The sequence below is a fragment of the Metopolophium dirhodum genome, chromosome 1 (assembly GCF_019925205.1).
Source record: "Metopolophium dirhodum isolate CAU chromosome 1, ASM1992520v1, whole genome shotgun sequence".
In the NCBI taxonomy this organism is placed as follows: Eukaryota; Metazoa; Arthropoda; class Insecta; order Hemiptera; family Aphididae; genus Metopolophium; species Metopolophium dirhodum.
Window position 1 is genome coordinate 60898992 of NC_083560.1, and position 26400 is coordinate 60925391.

At 25.8% G+C, this 26400-nt stretch overlaps 1 protein-coding gene across 3 annotated transcripts; it reads right to left on the reverse strand.

The window, feature by feature from the left end:
• Positions 1-796: 796 nt before the first annotated feature.
• LOC132933989 (probable serine/threonine-protein kinase DDB_G0282963) lies at positions 797-22497 on the reverse strand. 3 transcript variants are annotated; one of them, XM_061000262.1, is made up of 12 exons: positions 21878-22493; positions 11278-11671; positions 10773-10910; positions 4239-9461; positions 3970-4179; positions 3374-3440; positions 1909-3281; positions 1756-1848; positions 1612-1695; positions 1462-1551; positions 1318-1401; positions 797-1110 (listed from the first exon to the last, which is right to left on the reverse strand). In XM_061000262.1, the coding sequence occupies exons 1-12, from the start codon at positions 22171-22173 to the stop codon at positions 916-918; spliced, it is 8247 nt and encodes a 2748-aa protein (XP_060856245.1). In that variant the 5' UTR covers positions 22174-22493; the 3' UTR covers positions 797-915. The 3 variants fall into 3 exon arrangements, with proteins under 3 accessions (XP_060856245.1, XP_060856248.1, XP_060856246.1); XM_061000265.1 differs by lacking the exon at positions 21878-22493 and adding an exon at positions 21195-21456 and having other exon boundaries at positions 798-1110; XM_061000263.1 differs by lacking the exon at positions 797-1110 and adding an exon at positions 1119-1257 and having other exon boundaries at positions 21878-22497.
• Between the last annotated feature and the right edge of the window lie 3903 nt (positions 22498-26400).

The window sequence follows — 26400 nt, forward strand, 5'->3', positions numbered from 1 at the left end:
AATTTTTCACTATACAAAAAATATACAAGATGTAGCTTATGTCATTGTACCTACGCGGCTTTTTTTTAACAATATTATGGATCGATGATATGGAATTGACATTTTCAAAATTTTTAAACACGCAGTTGTATCAATAATAAAATCGACTTTATTTTTTCAAATGGTAATCATTATATTTTTTGATGGATTCTGGGCCACTAGATTATTAACTATGGTCCTCTAAATTTTAGTATAATATGAATTAATACTTTTAACTGACATACCTAATTTACAAGAGCTAAAAATTTTTTTCTTATAACTACCTTTTTATATATTTAAATAATTGAATCGGTAATCTAAAATGCTCAAAAAAAAAAAAAACCAACAAACAAACAAAATTGTTGGCAAACATAGTTAATTATTTAAAGTAATTTTTCGTGATATAAAATTGAGAACAATTTTATTTTATAATTATTAATAATAATTTACCTATACTTACATACCTACCTACTTACATAATTTTTGTTTTAAACTGTATTGAACGCGTTAAAAAAAGATATTTTGGGGATAAATATGGGCCCCAAAATCAATGGGCTCCGAGACCATGCCCCCCTTGCGCCCCCTTTAATCCGGTCTTGAATATGATCTCAACTATCAATTTTTGCCAAAAATAATTTTAGTCTATATGTATTTATGTAGTGTTAATTTTTGCGGCTATAAAAACACTATAATATAAATACTGAACATTATTAATTTACTTTAATTAATCGTTTTAATGTTAAAACATTAATTCTGAAAATAAAATATAACACCAAGTATTCAATAATTGGTTCATTTTTAAATTCATTATTTACACAAAATTAAATCAATGTTTAAAAATAGTTTATTTATATACATATAATATTTTAAATACATAATAAATTAAATACAAATAATTTATACCCCGTCTGAATAATTATAGATTATTTCTGAAGGTAGTAATGGAATAGCTGTGGGTACAGGTTTGATTTGGTGTGGTACTTTATGTTGATTAAGTGAATAATTTGATTGAATAGTCTCCTGAGAATTGATTTTATTTGTTATTTGAGTGCTTTCATAAACAACATCAGGTAATGGTGCGTTCCTTTGATTCTATAAAATACAAATATCATAATAAATATATATTTAGCAATAAAAAATAAAAATAAAAATGAAGGGAATGACGGGTATATTTAATATATTTCTTTTATCTAGTTTTATAATTGTATTGGTCGATGGTAATTGTGCTTTCATTTGAATCTAATGAATACAAACATCAAAATAAATACGTATTTAGTAATAAAAATATAAATGACTTACATTGATGGGTGTTGTGTTTAATATATTTCTTTTATCCAGTTTAATAATTGTATTAGTTGGTGGTAATGGTGCATTAATTTGATTCTATTACATAAAAACATCAAAATAAATATATAATTAGTAATAAAAATATACATGACTTACATTGACAGAAATGGCGGGTGTATTTAATATATTTCTTTTATCTAGTTTTATAATTGTATTGGTCGATGGTAATTGTGCTTTCATTTGAATCTAATGAATACAAACATCAAAATAAATACGTATTTAGTAATAAAAATATAAATGACTTACATTGATGGGTGTTGTGTTCAATATATTTCTTTTATCCAGTTTAATAATTGTATTAGTTGGTGGTAATGGTGCATTAATTTGATTCTATTACATAAAAACATCAAAATAAATATATAATTAGTAATAAAAATATACATGACTTACACTGACAGAAATGGCGGGTGTATTTAATATAAAACTTCTTTTATCTATTTTCATAATTGTATTAGTCGGTGGTAATGGTGCTCTCATTTGATTCTATTACATACAAACATCAAAATAAATACGTATTTAGTAATAAAAATAGAAATGACTTACATTCGCTGGTGTATTTAATGTATTTCTTTTATCCAGTTTTAGAATTTTACCAATCGGTCTTGTAAGCAGCTTATTTAACATTGGATAATTTGATGGTGGAGACGAATTAGGTTTTGATGCTCGTTTTATAGCAACTGGAAGAAGAGCACTTTCATGTAATGACGTGCTAGAAATATTTTGTGGAACAACCGTCAGGTTTTTAGGGCTCTTCCAATCTGAGCGTTTTAATCTATTTAAATGTATTGTCGTAAGTGTTGCATCTTTTTCAACCACAAGTATCTCTATATTTGATCGACTAAGCAAAGCAGGATTATCGTTCAGAGTAATTGCCCTCAGAGATGGACTTGAAAACGTTGAAATATTACTACTTAAATCAGTGGACATTGAAGTAGATGAAATTACCTTAATACCATTATTACATTCAGTGAATATATTATTCTCAATGCTTAACCTTGAATTCGTCATAATTGGTAGATTATTTACAGTCAAATCAATGGATGCTAAAGTAGAAGGTTCATAACACTCAAGTTGTGTATTGCATTGAGTCAAACTTGATTGACCATTTAACATATTTGGGCTTACACTTGAAGCTCTCATATCTGGTGGACTGTCTACAGTTAAATCAATGTACGCGGGAGTAGACTCCATTATTTTTGATTTAGTTTTCTTAATATCCGTGTTACATTGTGTCGAAATTGTTTTTTCATTACTTAACGAATAATAGCATAATTCTGAAGTTGTCATAACCTGTGGATTGTTTACAGTTATATCAATGGATGCTGGAGTAGAAGGTTTGTAATAATTAATCATATTGGATTCAGTTATTTCAGATGTTTCAATTTCTGGGTCATATTGAGTCAAAATTTGTGTATTTGGACATACATTTGTAGACACTGAAGTAGACTGATCATTAGACTCGATTGTTTTAGATTGAGTCCTCTTAATAACAGAGTCAAATTGAGTTAAATTGTTTTGTTTAGTATAAAATGATTTTGGGCTTATTCTTGAAACTGTTGTATCTGGAGGAACATGTACATCCATATGATCAAAATTTGGTATAGAAGAATGTTGAGTTTTTATTATTTTAGCTTTAGCTCTTTTAATACATGTGTCAGATTCGGTTAAATTTCTTTTGTTACTTTTTGACGGTTCTGGACTTAATATTGAAACTGTTGTACTTAGTGGAATATCCTTAATCAAATCTGCTATCGCCTGTGTAGAAAATATATTCGTTTTCATTTCTTTGTATTTAGTTGTCTTAATATTTGTAACAGATTCAGTTAGATTTCTGTTTTCAATGTTTAAAGAATGTTGGTATAATTTTGGAGTTTTGAAGTTTTCTGATGTAATATTGTTTTGTAAATCTGTAGAAGCTGGAACAAAAAAATTGACAATTGTTTAATTTTTAGTTTTCTTAAATCCTATGTAAGTGATAGATATTTTTATGCAAGATAGTTTGATTTACCTTTTTTGTTTATGGCCGAATTGTTTTCTTTCTCTCCAACTTCAATATTTTTACATAATGTTATGTCCTATAACATATTCAAGACAACTTTAAGTATAACATTAAATTTAAAAGAATAATTAGCTAGTAAAATTGTATAGATAATTTTATTGTTATCCACTTTAAATAGTACAATAAATCATTATAATAATATAAAAATTATTATTATTCTAAAATTTAAGTTGGAATATAACAGAGGAAACATTTTGTAATGTTTTGGCTACAGACTGGATTTTTGTCTAAAACTAGTTGTCAGCCTTTAGTCAGAATAATGTACCATTCAGCATAGGAGACTATGGGATTTTTTTACAACTAAAAACTCCTATTGTTATAAAAGTGCCTATGTTATACACATATTATATAAGCAACTAAAACTGTTAGGAAATAATAGAGATAAAAAAATATAGTAGGTGCAAATCAATTGGATACAATCTTTAATTTAGGAGCGACAGAGGAACCTCGAGCAGGCCAAAAACTCTGAACTGCAATATACATAACTATATCGATATTAATATTATTATTTTTATTTAAAATGTAAATAAAGTGTTGAAATTTACCATTTGATTTTGATTTTGAATACTGATATGTCTTGTATTTATATCACATTTTGTACTTTCTATACAATTTTTCAATTTAAATGCCAAACATTCAAACTTTAATTTCCAATTATCGTTAAGGCCTTTCATTTTCTTAATACGTAATTTATTTTTAGTAGATTGACGTATTATTCGTTCATATACTTTGTTAAATAAAATACTTTCAAACACCTACAATATTAATTAGTATTATTAATTAAATATATTTTCAATGTAAAAAAATGTATTACCTTAGTTCCTTTCAAGGGATCACTCAATTTGTTTAAAATTTCGGGCCAATTTTCTTTACAATAAATAGATATCATATTATCTTTCACCAAATTAACATCATTGGTTACATTATTAGGCTCTCCATCATTATAGTCTATATGATTTTGATCGCTATCGTTGTCAATATTTCTAGTATCATCCTCAACACCAATAAACTTGTTCACACAGCTTTTGATTGAAGGTGTAATATTAATTTTAGATGTTAAAATTGTAGGTGTATTACCAGTCAAAATATTTTCATCTTTATTTATATTACTAATAACATAATTTTCATCTTTGTCTACATTACTAGTCAGAGTATTTTTATCTTTCTTTATACTACTAATCAATGAGTGCTTTCTCTTGCGAGTAAGAATATTAGTAGTTAATGTATTTATTTCTTTATGTGTATTACTATTCAAGGTATTTTTATCATTATTTATATGAATAGTCAAAGTATCTTCATCTTTATTTATATTACTAATCAATGCATTTATTTCTTTGTTAGTATGAGTATTTGTAGTTAACGGAATTATTTCTTCATGTGTATTACTAGTCAAAGTATTTTCATCTTTATTTATATTACTAATCAAAGTATTTTCATCTTTATTCTTCTTTTTAATGAATGAATTTTTTTCTTTGTGAATATGAGTATTAGTAGTTAATGGAATTATTTCTTCATGTGTATTACTAATCAAAGTATTTTCATCTTTATGTATACTACTAATCAATGCATTTATTTCTTTGTTAATATGAGTATTAGTACTTAACGGAATTATTTCTTCATGTGTATTACTAGTAAAAGTATTTTTATCTTTGTTTATATTACTAGTCAAAGTATTTTCATCGTTATTTGAATTACTTTTCAATGAATTGTTTTCATTGTGATTATGATTATTAGTATTTAATGGAATTATTTCTTCATGTGTATTACTAGTCAAAGTATTTTTATCTTTATTTATATTACTAATCAATGCATTTATTTCTTTGTTAATATGAGTATTAGTACTTAACGGAATTAATTCTTCATGTGTATTAATAGTAAAAGTATTTTCATCGTTATTTGAATTACTTTTCAATGAATTTTTTTCATTGTGATTATGATTATTAGTATTTAATGGAATTATTTCTTCATGTGTATTACTAGTCAAAATATTTTTATCTTTATTTATATTACAAATCAATGAATTTTTGTCATTGAGGTTATGAGTATTAGTACTTAACAGAATTATTTCTTCACATGTATTACTAGTCAAAGTATTTTTATCATTGTTTATATTACTAGTCAAAGTACTTTCATATTTATTTGTATTACTTTTTAAATAATTTGTTTCGTTTTGAGTATGAGTATTAGTACTTAACAGAATTATTTCTTCACATGTATTACTAGTCAAAGTATTATTATCATTGTTTATATTACTAGTCAAAATATTTTTTTCATTGTTTATATTATTAGTCAATGTCTTAGTATCTTTAATTATATCACTTTCCAATGAATTCTTTTCTTTGTGAGTGTGAGTATTAGAAGTTAACAAAATTAGTTCTTCATGTGTATTACTAGTCAACGAGTTTTTTTTATTGTGATTAAGAATATTAGAAGTTACCGTATTTATTTCTTTATGTGTATTACTGTTCAAAGCAACTTTATCTTTTTTTATATTATTTGATAAAGTATTTTCAACTTTATTTATATTACTAATCAATGCATTTTTTTCTTTGTGAGTATGAGTATTACTAGTTAAGTTAATTATTTCATCATGTGTATTACCAGTATTACAAGCAATTAAAGTAGTTTTATCTTTGATTATATTACTAGTCAAGGTATTTTCATCTTCATTTATATTGCTAATCAATGCATTTTTTTCTTTGATAGTTTGAGTATTAGTAGCTAACATATTTATTTTGTTATGTTCATTGCTAGTCGAAATATTAGTAGTCAATGTATTTTTTTCTTTGTGAGTAATACTAGTTGATGGATTTATTTCTTCATAGGTATTATTACTAGTCAATGTATTATTATCTTTGTTTATATTACTAATCAAAGAATTTTTTTCATCGCTTGTATTAATAGTCTTATTATTTATTTTTTTGTCTGTTTTAGTATTCGAAACACTTTTTTCTGTACCTATATTTGTAAGCATAGTACATTCATTCATTTGTTCATGATTTTTCTTCTTCTTTCTGACGGTCAAGTTTTGTTTTGTTGGGAATTTTTTCTTGTGAGCTTTATTTTCATCTTTATTTATATTTTTTAAGAATGATTTTTTTCCTCTTCGAGTAGTAACAGAAGTTATCATAGTTATTTCTTCAAGTGTATTACTAGTCAAAGTATTTTTATCTTTATTTATATTACTTATCAAGGCATTTTCGTCTTTAATTATATTACTTATCAAGGTATTTTCATCTTTATTTATATTACTAATCAATGCATTTTTTTCTTTGTGAGTATGAGTATTACTAGTTAAGTTAATTATTTCATCATGTGTATTACCAGTATTACAAGCAATTAAAGTAGTTTTATCTTTGATTATATTACTAGTCAAGGTATTTTCATCTTCATTTATATTGCTAATCAATGCATTTTTTTCTTTGATAGTTTGAGTATTAGTAGCTAACATATTTATTTTGTTATGTTCATTGCTAGTCGAAATATTAGTAGTCAATGTATTTTTTTCTTTGTGAGCAATACTAGTTGATGGATTTATTTCTTCATAGGTATTATTACTAGTCAATGTATTATTATCTTTGTTTATATTACTAATCAAAGAATTTTTTTCATCGCTTGTATTAATAGTCTTATTATTTATTTTTTTATGTGTGTTAGTATTCGAAACACTTTTTTCTGTACCTATATTTGTAAGCATAGTACATTTATTCATTTGTTCATGATTTTTCTTCTTCTTTCTGACGGTCAAGTTTTGTTTTGTTGGCAATTTTTTCTTGTGAGCTTTATTTTCATCTTTATTTATATTTTTTAAGAATGATATTTTTCCTCTTCGAGTAGTAACAGAAGTTATCATAGTTATTTCTTCAAGTGTATTACTAGTCAAAGTATTTTTATCTTTATTTATATTACTTATCAAGGCATTTTCGTCTTTAATTATGTTACTTATCAAGGTATTTTCATCTTTATTTATATAACTAATCAATGCATTTTTTTCTTTGTGAGTATGAGTATTACTAGTTAAGTTAATTATTTCATCATTTGTATTACCAGTATTACAAGCAATTAAAGTAGTATTATCTTTGATTATATCACTAGTCAAGGTATTTTCATCCTTATTTATATTGCTAATCAATGCATTTTTTTCTTTGATAGTTTGAGTATTAATAGCTAACATATTTATTTTGTTATGTTCATCGCTAGTCGAAATATTAGTAGTCAATGTATTTTTTTCTTTGTGAGTAATACTAGTTGATGGATTTATTTCTTCATAGGTATTATTACTAGTCAATGTATTATTATCTTTGTTTATATTACTAATCAAAGAATTTTTTTCATCGCTTGTATTAATAGTCTTATTATTTATTTTTTTATCTGTGTTAGTATTCGAAACACTTTTTTCTGTACCTATATTTGTAAGCATAGTACATTCATTCATTTGTTCATGATTTTTCTTCTTCTTTCTGACGGTCAAGTTTTGTTTTGTTGGCAATTTTTTCTTGTGAGCTTTATTTTCATCTTTATTTATATTTTTTAAGAATGATATTTTTCCTCTTCGAGTAGTAACAGAAGTTATCATAGTTATTTCTTCAAGTGTATTACTAGTCAAAGTATTTTTATCTTTATTTATATTACTTATCAAGGCATTTTCATCTTTAATTATGTTACTTATCAAGGTATTTTCATCTTTATTTATATAACTAATCAATGCATTTTTTTCTTTGTGAGTATGAGTATTACTAGTTAAGTTAATTATTTCATCATTTGTATTACCAGTATTACAAGCAATTAAAGTAGTTTTATCTTTGATTATATCACTAGTCAAGGTATTTTCATCTTTATTTATATTGCTAATCAATGCATTTTTTTCTTTGATAGTCTGAGTATTAATAGCTAACATATTTATTTTGTTATGTTCATCGCTAGTCGAAATATTAGTAGTCAATGTATTTTTTTCTTTGTAGGTAATACTAGTTGATGGATTTATTTCTTCATAGGTATTATTACTAGTCAATGTATTATTATCTTTGTTTATATTACTAATCAAAGAATTTTTTTCATCGCTTGTATTAATAGTCTTATTATTTATTTTTTTATCTGTGTTAGTATTCGAAACACTTTTTTCTGTACCTATATTTGTAAGCATAGTACATTCATTCATTTGTTCATGATTTTTCTTCTTCTTTCTGACGGTCAAGTTTTGTTTTGTTGGCAATTTTTTCTTGTGAGCTTCATTTTCATCTTTATTTATATTTTTTAAGAATGATTTTTTTCCTCTTCGAGTAGTAACAGAAGTTGTCATAGTTATTTCTTCAAGTGTATTACTAGTCAAAGTATTTTTATCTTTATTTATATTACTTATCAAGGCATTTTCGTCTTTAATTATATTACTTATCAAGGTATTTTCATCTTTATTTATATTACTAATCAATGCATTTTTTTCTTTGTGAGTATGAGTATTACTAGTTAAGTTAATTATTTCATCATTTGTATTACCAGTATGACAAGCAATTAAAGTAGTTATATCTTTGATTATATCACTAGTCAAGGTATTTTCATCTTTATTTATATTGCTAATCAATCCATTTTTTTCTTTGATAGTTTGAGTATTAATAGCTAACATATTTATTTTGTTATGTTCATCGCTAGTCGAAATATTAGTAGTCAATGTATTTTTTTCTTTGTGAGTAATACTAGTTGATGGATTTATTTCTTCATAGGTATTATTACTAGTCAATGTATTATTATCTTTGTTTATATTACTAATCAAAGAATTTTTTTCATCGCTTGTATTAATAGTCTTATTATTTATTTTTTTATCTGTGTTAGTATTCAAAGCACTTTTTTCTGTACCTATATTTGTAAGCAAAGTACATGCATTCATTTGTTCATGATTTTTCTTCTTCTTACTGACAATCAAGTTTTGTTTTTTTGGCAATTTTTTCTTATGAGCTTTGTTAAAAGTTTTGATCTTAGCTTTGAAAGGAGAACACCTTATATTATTCTCTGTTATGTCATTTTCCACATTATTAATGTCAATCTAAAAAACAGTTTAATTTATAATCATGGTTATGAATAATAACTATCAATATAGACAAATTACAAAACAGTTCAGTTATATTTACTTATTTAAATTAATTTATCATTTTTATAATACATGAAAAAATAATCTTTTTTAAGATTATTGTAAATTTTATTAAGAATTATTAATAATTAATTTTATGTTGTAAAGGCATTTCTTATATTATAAGTAAGAAGTGACTTTTTAAATGATTGTTACTTAAATACAAGACATTTATTTTGTAATAGACAGCCAACCATTTAGTCAAATCAGTAATATAATTAACTTAAATTAAACTTAAAGAGTACAAGCTATATTTATTTGTAAACTGCACATCAAGTATTTATGAAGCAATTTACTTAGCTCACTAAAGAAACCATAAATGGGCTTTTACTTAATTATTGTTTAATATTTCAGGTTTAACAGTTATTTAATATTCAATAATGGGATTGACAATTCACCAATATTGTACTGATTCTTTGAGGTTGACAACAGCAATTTATTTAATTATTTTTGACATAATTTTATGTACACATGGCTAAAATCAGATATACTCTATTAATCACCATGCATGAATGTCACTGTTTTAGATATTACATGGAGAAATAAATATATTAAGGTAAAATTAAGAAATAAGTCAGTGATAGATAACAGTTGCTATTATGTAGTTCTAAATTATATTATAGAGTCTTTGTATATTTTAATAAATAATGCCAATTGACACAATTTTATTTTACAATAGGTAACTACAACATAATATTATTTAAGTAGTAATATTTCAATAAAAATTATGTATGGGTAGTTAAAAAAATTATAATTATAGCATAATGATTTATTTCATAGATATGTAATTTTACTTGTATTCATTTCATGCATTACTCATAAACAAAAAATTTACTTGACCACCACAATAGTGTAAATTTATATCCGGAAAAGTATTAGAAAAAATATATAAATAAATATATTTATCAATTATTGTGTATATAGATGATTAAAATGTACAACTTCCTTGCAAACATGCAAGAAGTCTTATTTTTGTTTTTTAAGTTTTAAATAGATAAAAAACATATTAATATATTAAAATTTTTATTTAAAAATGCAAGCAGTTTAATGATATAGTTTAGATCCAAGTTATTTTTATGTTTAAATTACAGTAACTAATTATTTTAACATGATATGCAGCTATAATATATTTAACAGTAACAATACAAGAACAAATTTGTATAAATGAAACATCTACTACATGCAACTTAAAAAGTAAATAATTAAATGTAAATTTAAATAACTTACTTTTTTTTGTTTACTTGTATTTCTTGTAATTCTGATTTTTGGACATTCAAAATCAAAACTTATATTATTTATGGTTTTATTTTTTATTGTTTGTTCACGTTCATCTGTGTATTTATGTTCGTAATCAGAATCAGAATTCTACAGAAAAATATTAGAAAAAATATATACATAAATATATTTATCAATTATTGTGTATATAAATGATTAAAATGTACTAACTTCCTTAAAAACATGCAAAAAGTCTTATTCTGGTTTTTTAAGTTTTAAATAGATAAAATAACATTTTAATATATTGAACTTTTTATTTAAAAATGCAAGCAGTTTAATGATATTGTTAAAATCCAAGTTTTTTTTATATTGAAATTATAGTAACTAATTATTTGAACATAATATGCAGCTATAATATATTTAACAGAAATAATACAAGAACAAGTTTTCATAAATAAAACATCTACTACATGCAATTTAAAAAGTAAATAATTAAATGTAAATTTAAATAACTTACTTTTTTTTGTTTACTTGTATTTCTTGTAATTCTGATTTTTGGACATTCAAAATCAAAACTTATATCATTTATGTTTTTATTTTTTATTTTTTGTTCATATTCATCTGTGTATTTATGTTCATAATCAGGATCAAGGGGATGAACAAAAATCTTTCGATTATAAGAAGTACAAAATGAAACAAGTTTATTAGGTTTATCTTCTTCATCAATATTAATATCAGCATAATCATTCTTTGGTTTAAGCATTGTATTTTTCAGAGCTATATCGTCTTCATTAAAATTAATGTCAGCATAATCATTCTTCGGATTAAACATTTTATTGTTCACAGGTATATCCTCAATATTTAATTTAATTTCAATATAACCATTCGTTGATTTAAACTTGGTATTATTCCTAAAAAAAAAAAATAATCAAACATTGCTTTAATCTATTAAATACACATTTCCAAAATTATTCATAAAAAAAACATCATTAAAAATTACCAATAATTTGAAATTTTATAGGAAAACAATTTCTGTTACTATACATATTATTGTCTTCTATTATTAATCTACCGAAATATTTTTGATTCTGAAAAGAGTGATAAATGTATTGATTCTACAATAATGTGTTTATTTGCAGAGACACTTTTATAGTAGAAAAAATGCTTCAATCTTCATCTTAAATATATTTTCTGATAGGAAAGTAAAGTACATTAGCGAGACAAAAGTAAGGCAGTTCTCAGTAATTATCTTCATAGTTAGGACCAACAAAAATAAATAAATAGGTAACCGCTTTGCTATGCAGTAGGTGTCAAGTGTATCTCATTATTGAGTAAATCACTACCTATAATGTACATATGTGTTTATAAAACTGTTTGTATATATTATTATTTTTCGTTTTTTTTGATTATTTGATGTACTTTGCATAATATGAGAAATCTTGAATTACATTTTTAATCTTTAGCTAGCTATAATATTTTTTAAAATTTATCTATAAAATAAATTTCAAATCTTCGTGAATTTTGTCTAAAATTGAACATCAAATTTAAATGTCTATAAAAAAAATTGTCTCTATGTACCTAGTATATATTAAAATTGCAATATCAAGTACATATGGGACCTTATATTAATATACATGGAACCTTATATTAGTTTTTTGAGAATTTTCCCAAGCAAAAATGTATTTATTGATATTTATAAAACAAAATACAAAAAAAAACTTGAAAATGTAAAATGTCTTTAATTAGCTCGAAAATAGTCTAAATATTTTGAATTACCGAATGTATCAAAAATGCTAATATAACATTTAGAGAACATTTCAAGTATCTACGGTTAATAGTTTTTGAATTACAACAAACTAAACAACTAACAAGATTTTTTTAAAAACTGAATTCACGTAAAAAATTTGGGGTATTCATAATATTTTGAAAAGGACAGGGAACTTTGAACTCTCATAATACCTACCTTCCAACTAGATTCACTTTCATACCATAAAAAATATTGACGTTGAAAATCATAGCAAACCGTGTAATTATACTCGAAAAACACACAATTGCTCAAAATCTACAAATAAGAAAACGGGAATACGCAATAGTATATTGTGTGGCAAGGGCGGGAAGTGAGCCACACATACTATTTTTTGTCACGCCCCTGCGTTCATGGAAAAGATGGATCTATGCAACAATTATAGACTATTCTACAAAAACAATTTCATGGAAGACATTTTATTTTATTTCAAAATTACAATTTTCACTTTGTATATTTTATTATTGTAACTGATAAGATTATTATACAAATTGCGTGAAATAAACTTACTAACTCATCGTTCGACGCACTTATCTAGGAACAGTGCAAATTAAATATGTTTAAATGTTTATGCGTCATGCAAGGAGGTTATACTATACATTTAAGATGTAACCAAAAGTTTATGTTTTGTAAGAACCGTGGTAGGTATACATTTTAGTTTCTGGTTGTGCAGGGGATACGCGCCCGGCGGCCGGCACTTTTGGGTATTTCTTCTTTTCCGCCCGGCACTTTGGGGATTTCCACTTTACCACGCGCTGGACGGAAAAAGGACGCTTTCGAACGCTGCAACCGTGGTCGAAAACCAAACTTTCGGTGCAGGCGTGACAAAAAATCATTTTACGATGAAATAGATTTTCTTATTTTATTGTAATTCAAAAACAAATAACAATAGATATCTGAAATTGTTGGCTAAATGTTTATTTCAGCAATTTATATTCATGATGCAATTTTTACAATATTTTGAATTTTTTTGAGCTAATTATAAACATTTGAAATTTTTTAAGTGTTGTTAGAATTTTTGCCCTGTAAAATGCTTGATAAATGAATACAAGGTTAGGTAATACAACTTTAGGCATTTGCGTATTTATCTAGAAAGTGCATATTGAAATTCTGATTAGATACAAATTCGATTCAGAGTACGTATATTTGAAACACAAACATATTTGTTGCATAATTTTGCATATTGTTTCGTTTTTTTTTTGTACGAATCCGCATGTTTTAAGATTTGACAAAACAATTTTTTTTTCGAAATTTATAGTTTATTAAATAAATATTAGATATACAACAACCAAAATTCTAAATTTTATATCGTATGACAAAATAAATTAATTCATCAACGGCTATTATTGTATGCACTCAACATTCAACAATAATATTATAGTCTATAGTCTATAGTACCGAGAACTCGTAATAATGACAGTCGACGGCCCCGTATTTATTTTTATCCAAATTTACCACTGCATTAATATTTTGTACCATGATATAAATAAATTGTATAATCGTAGGTAATTCATAAACAAATATGTTTATATACACAATTTTATTTCTTATGAGTCATAAGTTATAATTAGTGTAATTTGGTACTGGTTTGTCATTTCCCCGCCCAGACACGTAAAAACTTAATAACCCCAACACTAATACATTTCAAAAAAAGTGTATACCTAATGATATATTAGTATTAACTATTTAAGTTTCCGGAATTTACATCGAGCACTTGTGTTAACAATTCTTTAGACTAATGTCCATAATAATATATGAAATAATAATATATTATATACCTAAATCTATTAAATCTGTAAATCGAATGACTACAAACAAAACACGTACCTACTAAGACCCTCTCCCTTTTTTTCTAACTAACCCCCACACTTATTGTTTTACACTTTTACCGTTTGATTATTGATTTTTAAATAACCCATCACTATATTATGTAGTAACTACCTTATAATAATGAACAATGGTACATTTTTCTGAGAACCGTCGAATTATTAAAGTTATATTATAGGTATTGATTATTATGAATTACGGTGAGATAACAAACTAGAGTGGCTATTAAGTTTTTAAGTGTGGACTGGACAACAAACTAGTACCTCTCATTTTATATCAAAGTTGAGTGTAAATTCACAATAACTTTTTATGACAGAATTACGATTAAATTAGAATTTTTAAATTTGGTCTCATATTATTTACTGTAGTTTGTATTACCTGGTGTTTCACGAAGATTAATGAAACTGAGATGGACATTAATAACTAATAAGTAACTTTTTTTTCGTACGTGAACCTAGTGAACCAATATTACAAGCAGAAATAAAAGAATATGCGGTTAATATTATGAATACCTACCGAGTAACCCTAAAATAACTGGTTCGATCTATTTAAATTTTTATTGATTCGTCAATAAGTTTTACTCATTAGTTTTCAAGTCAAGGGGAAAAAAATAAGGAAGAACAGAGATTTTTACCCAAAACTAGTTTTCAACAGTCGATTTTGTTATTTGGTGTAACTCTAAAAAAATTAACCATAACGCAGTTAAAAGAAATGTTCACAGAATGTTTATATTACCATTTCATATACACAATAACATTTTCAAAATATTTTAACTCTTTTTAAGTTATTTATAGGCAGATGAAAATTTCAATTTTATTAGTTTTTTTAAAAACTATTGTCTATGAACATTTTTTTACTTGTCAAAAAACCTAAAAATTCAATACAAGGTTTATCATAAGTTGTTGTTAGTGGAAATTAAAAAAAAAAGTTGAGCGTAAATCCACAATATTTTTTTATGAGCATCTGAAGTTAGACATTGGTTATTCACCGGTAAATTAACAAAATGTTCACCAAATGTTTTTGTTTTATTATTTTCTATACATGAAAAATAAATATTATCAAAATATATTTACTCATTTTGATTTATTACCTAGTAGAAATTTTTTCTAGTTTTTATTTTTACAAATGCAAATACATTTCTTAATTTATTTATCTAGACACCGGCTGTACAGCAGATCAGTACCCACTAGCCCACTTCATTTTATATAATATTAGTGCGTAGGACATTACCTTAAAATGCATGAATATATATCCCCTCCCCAATAAAAATTCCTGTCTACGCCACTATTAAGCCCAATGAATTTTTTTCAAAATATTTAGATTAAATTTAAATAACATATAACATATTTATAAAGTTAATGTATGAAGTTCTAAGGTAAGTCAGTAAGTATTGACTAAAAAATGTATAGCATAAATATTAAAATATATAGTATATACTATTATAATATGTAATATAATAAACCTGATGTTTTCTGGCAAAAAGTAATTCAATCTACTGTATTACTAATTATAGTAAAATAAATTGCTATAATAGCAATATAAACATAAAATAAAATATACTTATTACTTAGTAATAACTAAATGGCTAAAAGACAGTCTCTGTTCAGAATCTTTTTTTCATATGCAATGAATTCAAATGGAACAGCACATTCATTACTTACCGAGGTTTACTCGACATAACTGTAGAACAAAGTGGAAACTTTTTAGAATCTAAACGGAGTAATGAATGTATTTTTTAATTTTTTTTTTGTATGTAATCACTTTTTTTAGGGCAGTTAAAATGCTTTGATTTTTTACTTAAACATCTTTTCTGGTAGGAAAGTGAATCTAGTTAAAACTATGGGAGATCAAAATTAAAAATTTCTCAGAAGTTTTCAAGTGTTGGAAAACATTGCAACTTTTATGCAAAACCAGTTTTTGATAAAAATGATTTAGATAGTTTATTTGGTATTACTCGAAAAATAATAACTGACAACCGTAGATATACTTTAAATTTTCACCAAATGTTCATATTAGCATTTTCTATAAACATTTATATGTACATATTTTGACAATTTTTGAGCTATTTATAGGCTTATTTTTATTAGTTTTTATTTAGTTACGCCTAAAAGTGGGTAGTGTGAGTGGTTGTCAAAGTGATTTAACTGGTAGTTTAACAAGAATTGACTATAGTTGCTTTATTGTATAATATCAAAGTGGTAAAGTTTCAATCTATAATAATTCAACAGAACATATAACTATGTAAGAGCTCACTTGGAATATGCATAATCTAAATTTGATAGCTGTCTTGAATCATTCTTGCACAAATAATGATAATAAATGTTTTATTTAAGCTAAGAAAATAATTTTACAGATGGATAACAATTTACAGTTCTCTATGCAAATGTTTTAGTTATTACTTATTTCTTAACTTGATTTTTTTGAAGGACTATCAGTTTGATTGCAAGACATGAACAAACAAGTTTTAAAACAAATATTTGATGCTAGAATATGTTTTATAAGATGATCTAGCTTATGGTACTGGTCACTAGATATTTTGCCAAATATTTTCTGCTGCTGTCATTCAATGTAAAGTTCATTAAAGATATTATAGAAAATGGTAACGTAAACCATATCATATTTAACAATCATTCCTATTTCCTACTAATCTATTAGGTGATAAAGCCAAAATTCCACAGCTCAAAATTAATACTGTGACATCTAAGTGAATTTATGAGTTTAAAGATCTATCACCAAATTTAAGAAAATAATATTGTCAAGATAATTCAATATTCTTTTTATAACAAAATACTGTCTAACAAAGAAGTTATAGCTAGTCATTACTGCATATGTATATTATTAATGGCATCAAATTTGTTTGATTATGGGTGCACATTGTATTATTATTTCTTAACCAACCACATTTATCTCCTCAGAACAAATTATTTACTTGGTATATTATGTATTAAATACACGATTTAATCTAAAGACACATCTGATACCCAGTACCGAACCCTTACTTTTAGTTGGTACAATTGAACCACCTTTAGTAGGTAATGTAGTATAAAACTATTGTAAATCCCTTCTTTGTTAGACAATATCTAGATTTACTCCTTTTAAATTTGGTTATAGATCTTCAAGCTCTAATATAATGATTGTACTACAATTTTAATTGTTTGTAATGGCATTTTGCTATTTAATGCCACTGATAAAATACCTATATGATAATTTTAAATAAAATATATAATTATATTATATTATATTATATATTCAGAGCGGTAAAAATGTTGACGATTTGTCGAATTTGTAAAAAGCTAATATTTAGCATACTTGAATATATTTTGAAGATGTAAGAATATTAAACCTAATTTTCACGATTTTCTGTAAAAAAAAATAATACAAAATGTCTAGTATTTGTTTGTTATTAAAATTGGTAATGTTAGTCACTTATTTACTCTAAGTGTGGCGTGAACCTGGCTTTCACGGATCTATAGTCCATTATCACTATGACAATAATCCATAATAGTGTTTCAAACTAAAAATGTAATCATTTATCAATATTTGAAAACATGATTAGTTGAAATGTTTTGAAATTCTTCATTTTTGTAAAACCATTATCCATAGTCTAAAACAATTTACCATATTATGTAGATTATGTAACAGAATAAATAAATGAATATAAGTAAATAATTAGCATATGAATATGGATATGGAATATTTTAGGTTTAAGAATTTTTTGAGCATATTTTAGCGGTTTTTAATGTAACATCAAGGCGCCCGGTGCCGATGCCATTTTGTCCTCAATAAAATACACTCTGCGGGAATAATGATACGCTCTAGTAAAACCAACCAAATTTCATAATTTTTTTTTTTAATTACTAGAAAGAAATACTCTACTGTCCGCATCAATCTCTGTTTTCAATATTTTATTCTCAAACTTTTTAATATGTCTAAAAAAATACGATAAAAAGCATTTTTTCACAAATTTTTTAATACAATTATTTGAAATAAAATACAAAATCAGGGATCGATGCGGGCTGAATGAAGTTTTCTTCTTTCAGATAAAAAAATAGTCATCAAAATCAGACGATTCTACAAAGCTTGAGAGTTATTCCCATAAAGTAATTTTTTTAGATATAATACACCCTATCAACCCCCACTAAATAGGTATCAGATAGTAGATTAGTGGAAAAGTCTTATAATTGAGGTGGCAACTAAAATATAAAATTTAATCATCAAATTTTATAGAATTGTGGAAAAATTGAAAAACTGGCACTGTGACCCTTAAGATAATATTTTAATGTTTATCACTACATATTACGACTATAACTTTTAAACAACAAATAAATCCTCCTATTTATTTAGTAATTTGAAAATGTAGTATTGGTACATAAATAATGCTAATAAGGATTTTTTTTTCTTACATGGACCAATATTGCAAGCAGAAATAAATGAATATGCGGTTGAGGTTTTAATATTATTAATGTCAAAATTAATTTAGGATTTTTTTAATATATTATAAACCTATATATATAATAGCTGTTAGGTACTCAATTTTATACTTCTATAGAATAGCTTTATTAGCCTAAATAACAAAATATATTGTAATAGAGAAAATTAAATTCAATATCACAATAACTATTTTATTATCTGTAACCAATGGCAACTTATAAATTAAGTCATAAATATCCATAATATCCAATAGATAAAATATCCAGAAATAACCAATAGAATCAGGCATAAAACAAAATAACCTAACCTATCCAAATAAAAAAAAATTTACGGGCTTACACAATATCGCAATGGACATAATAAGTCAGTTCAAATTAATTATAAAATTATAAAAACATTTTTTTTAAAAATATTATAATATGATAATATGTAACAGAAAAATTGTAAAAATAATAAACTAACAAATTACATTTACAACCAGCTTTATTTATTTTATTACTATATTATTAAATGATTTAAAAATGAACAATAAACCTAATTAAAAAATAATATAGGTACTTAATTTATTAATATTTTCTTTTTAAATAGTTTATTTGAATTTTTTTATTTGGATAGGTATATTGCCTAATACATTTGTTATTTTATCTGTTGGTAGTTTTATTTTATTTATGACAATTTAATTAAGGAAGTAGTGGTACAGTATTTAGTGAGTGCGAGGGGCAAAGCTCCTAACAGGTTTGTTTTCTTTTAAATAGGCGCTTTAGATGCTTTATCCTTAACACTTTTGAGTTATTTGTTTAAAAAAATAAACAGTTTAACAGATTGTTGAAAAATATTCAATGTGAACTTTCCATAATAATATGACAAACCGAACCAGAGACATTCAACAGGAACTCAAACTTTGGCATTCAAATTTAAACTCAACCAAATTGTAGTTAATCATATTTATTGTTGCTCTACATCTATCATTATCTTTATTATAGTAATTAATAAAATATAATTTGTTTTTTTTGTTGTGTACTATATATTTTCATATTTAATTACTTAGTTGTTCATGTTGGAACTCAACACCATATTATGATAAATAAATAAATAATAGCAGTTATGTCTTTAATTTAACCAATTAGTGAAATAACAAAAAAATAACATTAAGTCCAAATCTAGGGCAGGACAAATTAATTGAAAATCATTTTTAATAAATTTGATATAAACGTATTCATACATTTACCAAAATAATGACCTCTTATAATGTATATATATATTTATATTGTAGGTAGTTGTTTTAATTGTATAGGTTTATATTTTCTATATAATATATAAATACAACATTTATAGGAGTAGATGATAATGTGATATTGATGGGTAGAGAGTCATCTTTTAAGTGGCATACAATAGGCAAACATAAAAGAATATAGTGAAATTAAAGCTGAAGAAAAAGATACTATAGTATTTTACTGATATAGGTAATTAGTAATTGCATTTATTATGTTATTATGTATAACGTAAGTCATAAGATTGTATGAATTACCAAATGACAATTTTTTTTGTTTACCTACTGTAATTTTTGATATCATAAATATATCATTGAATTGTTTGATTGTAGTATTAACAGTAATTTATAGTAAAACAGTTTTCAAATATGTATAGGTACAATATTATCCTACATGTTTTATTGATTCCTGTATAGGTAGTTAATTAATTTGTCACATACGATTAAACATAATGATACGTCGCTGAATCATAAATTATAAGGCAGTAAGGCACATATTGCTATTATGTCTTTACATTAATCAATTATAAAATCAAATTTGCAAGTATGTTTTGTGCAAATGAACAAAAGTGAAATGCACACGTATAATAATGTGCTAGTAATATGGGTCAACAATATAGGACCATCATTAAGAAATAACCAAACTAAGACATAAAACTGTAAAAAATACAACTACTATTAGTTTAAAATGTGGTATTAAGGTACTTAATGTCTTTTTACAAATGTTTTGGACAACATTTTATCTACTATTTTGTGCACAACCATAAACAATATACAAGCAATTAACATAATATGAAATGTCAAGATAATATATAAGCATGATAACAAATGAAATGTGAAAATAATATACAAGCATAATAACATATTAAGATAATCTATTTAATTAAGTAATATTATGGAGGATGGTACCTAACCTAACCTATTCTAACAAATTGTAACCAAACAATAATTTCAGAACGATCAATCAATAAAATTGAAAAATTTCATACAAGATGCAGGTACCTAATACTAAATACAAGTGGTAGTTCGTTTAAAAATTTAAATATAAAATGTGATGTATTAAATATTATTTGAAGTTGCCAATAATAGGAATATTGCTCACCTGTCCTACATATTTAAGCTAATGCCATACAAAACTATATACTTGATTTGTTCAAGTAATATTGAATACAACTTATAGTGACGTCCATCTCTACTATGGCAAGTGGGTGTTTCATGCATAAACTGTAGTTGAAAATTATAATTTATTATTTTAATAAAATACATGACTAGTTTTAGAGTAATTAATAAGGTGTAAAAATTGAAGACAACTAAATTGGAAGTAATAGTTAATTTGAGATGATATAATTATTTATTATTAGAAAGAAGTCTCACTGACTGTTCATATTTATATATTATAGAAATTGGTCGTTACGTTATCATTGTATCAATAATACAAAGAAAAAAAAGATTATTAACGGTGTCCCGAAATAAAAAAAAAAACCAGGATAATTTTATTAATAATATTTTATTTTACTGTGTAGTGAGAAATACTATTAAAATTCGAAGCAGAAAATGATAATACTATAACACAGCACAATAATGTTATCAATATTCTCAATTGATAACTTGAACACCAAGATTGTGGGTAAATTAATGGTCTAAAGGAACCCCCTTCCCACCACTATGGAGGTATAATAATTAAATTAAATAATATTTTAATACATTATTATATACAGTATGTGCGTGAATCGTGCGTTGGCATTATATGCATTATATTATAACATATTATTTATAATATCTTACTGAAACTGGGACGTTGAACGGAGTGCCATTATTTTCATTTTTAATTCAAAAATTGAATGAGTGTCGTCCTCGTGTAGATGTTCGTGATCGAATTTAATAAGAATTGGTTTTTCCATATTTACTGTCGTTCGGAGAACAGCCTGGCAGTTCATGGAATAAACACGGTTACATTTCCATCGGATGTGACGGTTGCATGCCTTGTGGTAATGGAACAGGTACCCTTTGTACACAAGTCTTGGGTATTTATATGGTTTCAGTTGCCTGGTATCGATGATTTCCAGAATATTCTCCGACATGGTAAGGTCGACTAATAACAAAACCACCACCCGCACGAACGACGAGTGACGACTGATCGCCCGAGCGGCAGTAACCGGATCGAGGCGAACAGATGACAACTGCGCGCCGCGCAAACCAAGCCAATGGTGTGCTACAAGCCCGCTTCTACCGTGGTCTGTGTTCTGTAGTTGACTGCATACAATGTTCGTCCATTTTTGTTGTGGTGGTGGTTGCGGTGGTGGTGGCGGCAGCCGGGGATTCGGCCTTGAGATCTGGGTTCTAGTTAGTGCCAGCCAATGTATGTGATAGCGTCAGTGTGGGCCAGCCGTTATCTCGTCCGCTGTCCGCATATTGTTATCGCCAGGATAATACGACGACGGCAGCCGCGGCAATCATAATATAATAATATAAATTATAAATGATTCCTGATCCTTTATTCCTTTAAAATAATAATAATAATTATTATTATTATTATTATTATCCAAGGCAGTGTGGGCACGAGAGGCCGTCGTTTAACAGGCCCCCCAATGTAGGTGGCCTGTCAACGTTCAAGTTTCAGTTACTATTCCATGAATATGGAACAGGGATCGATATTGACGTTCAACGACTGGACCTACGTTACGAATTTATAATTCACACGAATACACGATAGTTAAAATTATATTATTAAAAAATATCGTATGCGTCGCTGTCGTTAATATATAATATTATCGCCGTATTCATTATTATGTATTATCGTAACAGTCGTCGTTTCCATTGCACTGCGTTTTCACAGAGGGGTCGGATGGGGTGGAGGATGTTTTGGGAGGGTGTCCCACTAGGGGTTGTTCACCCTTCACCCCACCTGTAAACAATATTACTTATATAATATCGCCTACGATTAATGCCAACATGATTTTCCATAATTTTTGTTATTTTCGTCGTTGGGGGAATTTATCCGGTCACTTTTAGGGAACAGTACGACGCCGTCGCGACGTTTGTTCCCCGTAGCGCATTCAACACGTACAAACGATGGAAGCGACGAAAATGCCGTTATTGTTCGTGTACTATAGACGTACCCCTTCACTTTTCCACTGCACTGCCCACTAAAATTGTGGGGTGAGATGAAAATTGAAATTGTTGGTTGGTATTTCATTTCTCGGTTTCGTGAATGAACCATGTCGTTTTAGCTGCGTGACCAATTATTCGACCTGAAACGACCGGTGCTGTGGCGGGGTTTACTGCGACGCTCAATCACTGAAAAATTGAAAAAATACATTTTGGGAATTTATAATGATTACCGCCTCCTTTTACTTAATTATTGAATAATTCGTACCCGTACCCCGTTCACCTTTGCTCTGCGCTGCCTTCTAAAATTGTGAGGTGAGATGCAAATTGAAATTGTTGGATGGTATTTTATTTCTCTGTTTCGTGAACGACCGGTTCATTTGTTTCGTTTTAGCTGCGTGACCAGTTTTGTCTGGAACGACCGCAGCTATCGTGGTATTTGAACAATGCTCGACCACTGGAATATCGAAACAATACATTTTAGAAATTTATAATAATATTTCCGCCTCATTTTATCCGATTAATTTTTTTTTTATTATTGATCATTAAATACATCGACATCTAGGTCGTTAAGTACAAGGGTTTTGTATTAGATTAGGTGTTATATAATTAAATGCGTTATATTTTTAAAATTAAATTATACAATTGTGTTTTCTTTAAGATTAAAATTCAGTTGTTTGTGACCTGTGGGTTAGGTCCAAGTGCTTGGCAGATTTGTTTGGAGATTAATTTGTTATATCGATTAATCATTATTTGATTATATCGATAATTTCTTAACGATTTCACAAAGCATAATATTTTGAGTTACAGTTGCAATAGCAATCAAACATTAACAAATAAATAAATAGTATTTTACTAACCGATTTTGCGTACACGACAAACAACTATAAATATATGATGTACAAAAAATTTCAAGAAGTGCGCTACATATTTATGTATTTTTTTTAATATTTTATTTTTTATAGAAAATCAGTTAGTGTTAAACTATGGGATATTTTGTTCTTAGATTTTTGTTTTGAGAATGTTTAGAATATTTTAATTTAAGACCATTCAGAAAAACTATTATAATATAATACAACGCTTTAAAATAAGGTTAATTTAGCAATAAAATAAAACGTTTTGTGTTATCTAAATGAAATACTGTAGACATTAAATTTACTATATTTTCTTAAAAATATAATATTTTATTAAGTACGAACGAGGTACTTGTTAAGTACAAATTTTGGTTTTAGTTTTAAAGCTTCTGTTTTGATTTAGATTAGAGTTTTATTACTCCTTTTATGATTTACTTAATTTTTAAATATCTTAAAAAAGATAAAAGATAATTGATTCTAAAAAAAATGTTAACGTTTTTTAATTTAGTTTTAAATACATTCATCGGCCTATCAGAATGTAAAAGTAAGCTTATGGAAATAGACCATACAATTTAATAGGTGCCTATCTAAAAAAAAGTCAAAAAAGATGGGCAAGTGGGTGTTGCTCTGCTGTACAGTAGGTTACAAAGAATCACTGTACTGAATGGTGTTAAATTTGAATTCAATGATATAATATATCTTATTGTATAAGAAAAACGATTCTGAGCGAAGACATGTCTATGATATTATTATTATAATAATATAAGTATGTATATATTTGATGATATAATTTTGAATAAAGTAATTTATATATTATAACTTATTTACGTGGAACATTGTTTTAATTTTTCAATCTTTAGCTGTAAAAGCTGAACATTTTATACATTTTTATACACGAAATAATTATTAAATTTTAAATTTGATAAATTCTGTCAAAATTCGAAATTTAAATGCTTATTAAAAAAAAATTGTGCCTATATGTATTTTCAATATTTTTCAACTGCTATTGCAGTGCTATTGGGAGCCTTGTATAAAATTGTCATGCGTTATGGCACAGCAAATATTTATATTTATGGAAACAAACAACTAAAAAAATTTTAAAATTTGATCAAGTATAGAAATTTATAAAATAAACATGTGATATAAATCTCAAGTGTCTACGGTTATTAGTTTTTGAATTACAAAAAATAAGAAAATCTTTACATGAGAAATCGAGTGAATATCCAATGTTCCAAAAATTTGAACTTTAAACGCTCATAAAAATTTAATTTGACTTTCTTATAGACATTTTTTTTTTGTTGATAAAGGTAGATAACCTTATAAAGAATCTTGTATTACATTTTGAAATCTTAGATTTAAAAAGAAAATTTTTTAGAAATTTCTAACTCAAAATAATTTGCACATTTTCATGATTTTTACGTTTTTTGTCAATATTTCAATTTTAAATGACTATAAAAAAAATTGCAACTATGGATTTTAATATTTTTCAAATATCATTGTAATAATATATTAGGAGCTGGGTATTAAATTTTCAAGATTTTTTACCCAACAAATAAAATTGTATTGACACTCATAGAAATAAAAACTAAATAAATTTGAAACAGAAAATGTCCGTAAACAGTTCAAAACGAATCAAAATATTTTGAAAACGTTATCGTGTATAGAAAACGCGAATATAAATGAGCAGTGAAACTTTCATGTATTATGTATATACGTATATTTTAGAGCTACACCAAATACCAAAATCGGTTTAGTCGAAAACCGATTTTGTGTACAAATTCCCGGTTTTGTCCTCCCCAATGCACCAACAATATTTATTTTCCCATCGAACATGATACTGAAGTTGAAAATCTAAGTATTATTTCAACTACTTATCGCGTGAACAGACACAAAAAAAAATTAAAAATTAAAAAAATACACATCATTGTAAAACTAATACATTCATCGCTCCGCTCAGAATCTAAAATTATTTAGAATTGAAATTATTTTTATACATACGTATTACATTATTATTTATTATTTAATAATTTACAATAGTTGGATTAGCCGATTGTTGATTTAATAAGGTGCTGAATTTCTGATTAGTATACTGAAATAAATTCCTTGTATAAGTACATAATTAATAAGTGTAAAACCTATGAGAAACATTATTGTTTACGGTATAATATTATTTATAATAATATAATATTAGGTATCATATTATAATATACATTGTTCATGTAGATTTTATTTCAATGCTAAAATTAGTATTGTATTTTATAATATTATACCTATTAGTTATCAGTATTTAGTATATTTTATTATATAATATATTAGATAATATATCATTTTGATTCATGTCTCATG

Bases quoted from the DNA above. Each gene is read 5' to 3' on its own strand.
- LOC132933989 (XM_061000262.1), bottom strand. From the start codon at position 22,173: ATGTCGGAGAATATTCTGGAAATCATCGATACCAGGCAACTGAAACCA. The intron at 4,180-4,238 runs GTAATACATTTT...TTAATATTGTAG, and splicing joins ATCCCTTGAAAGGAACTAAG to GTGTTTGAAAGTATTTTATT. The intron at 1,849-1,908 runs GTAAGTCATTTC...TGTATGTAATAG, and splicing joins CATTAAATACACCAGCGAAT to AATCAAATGAGAGCACCATT.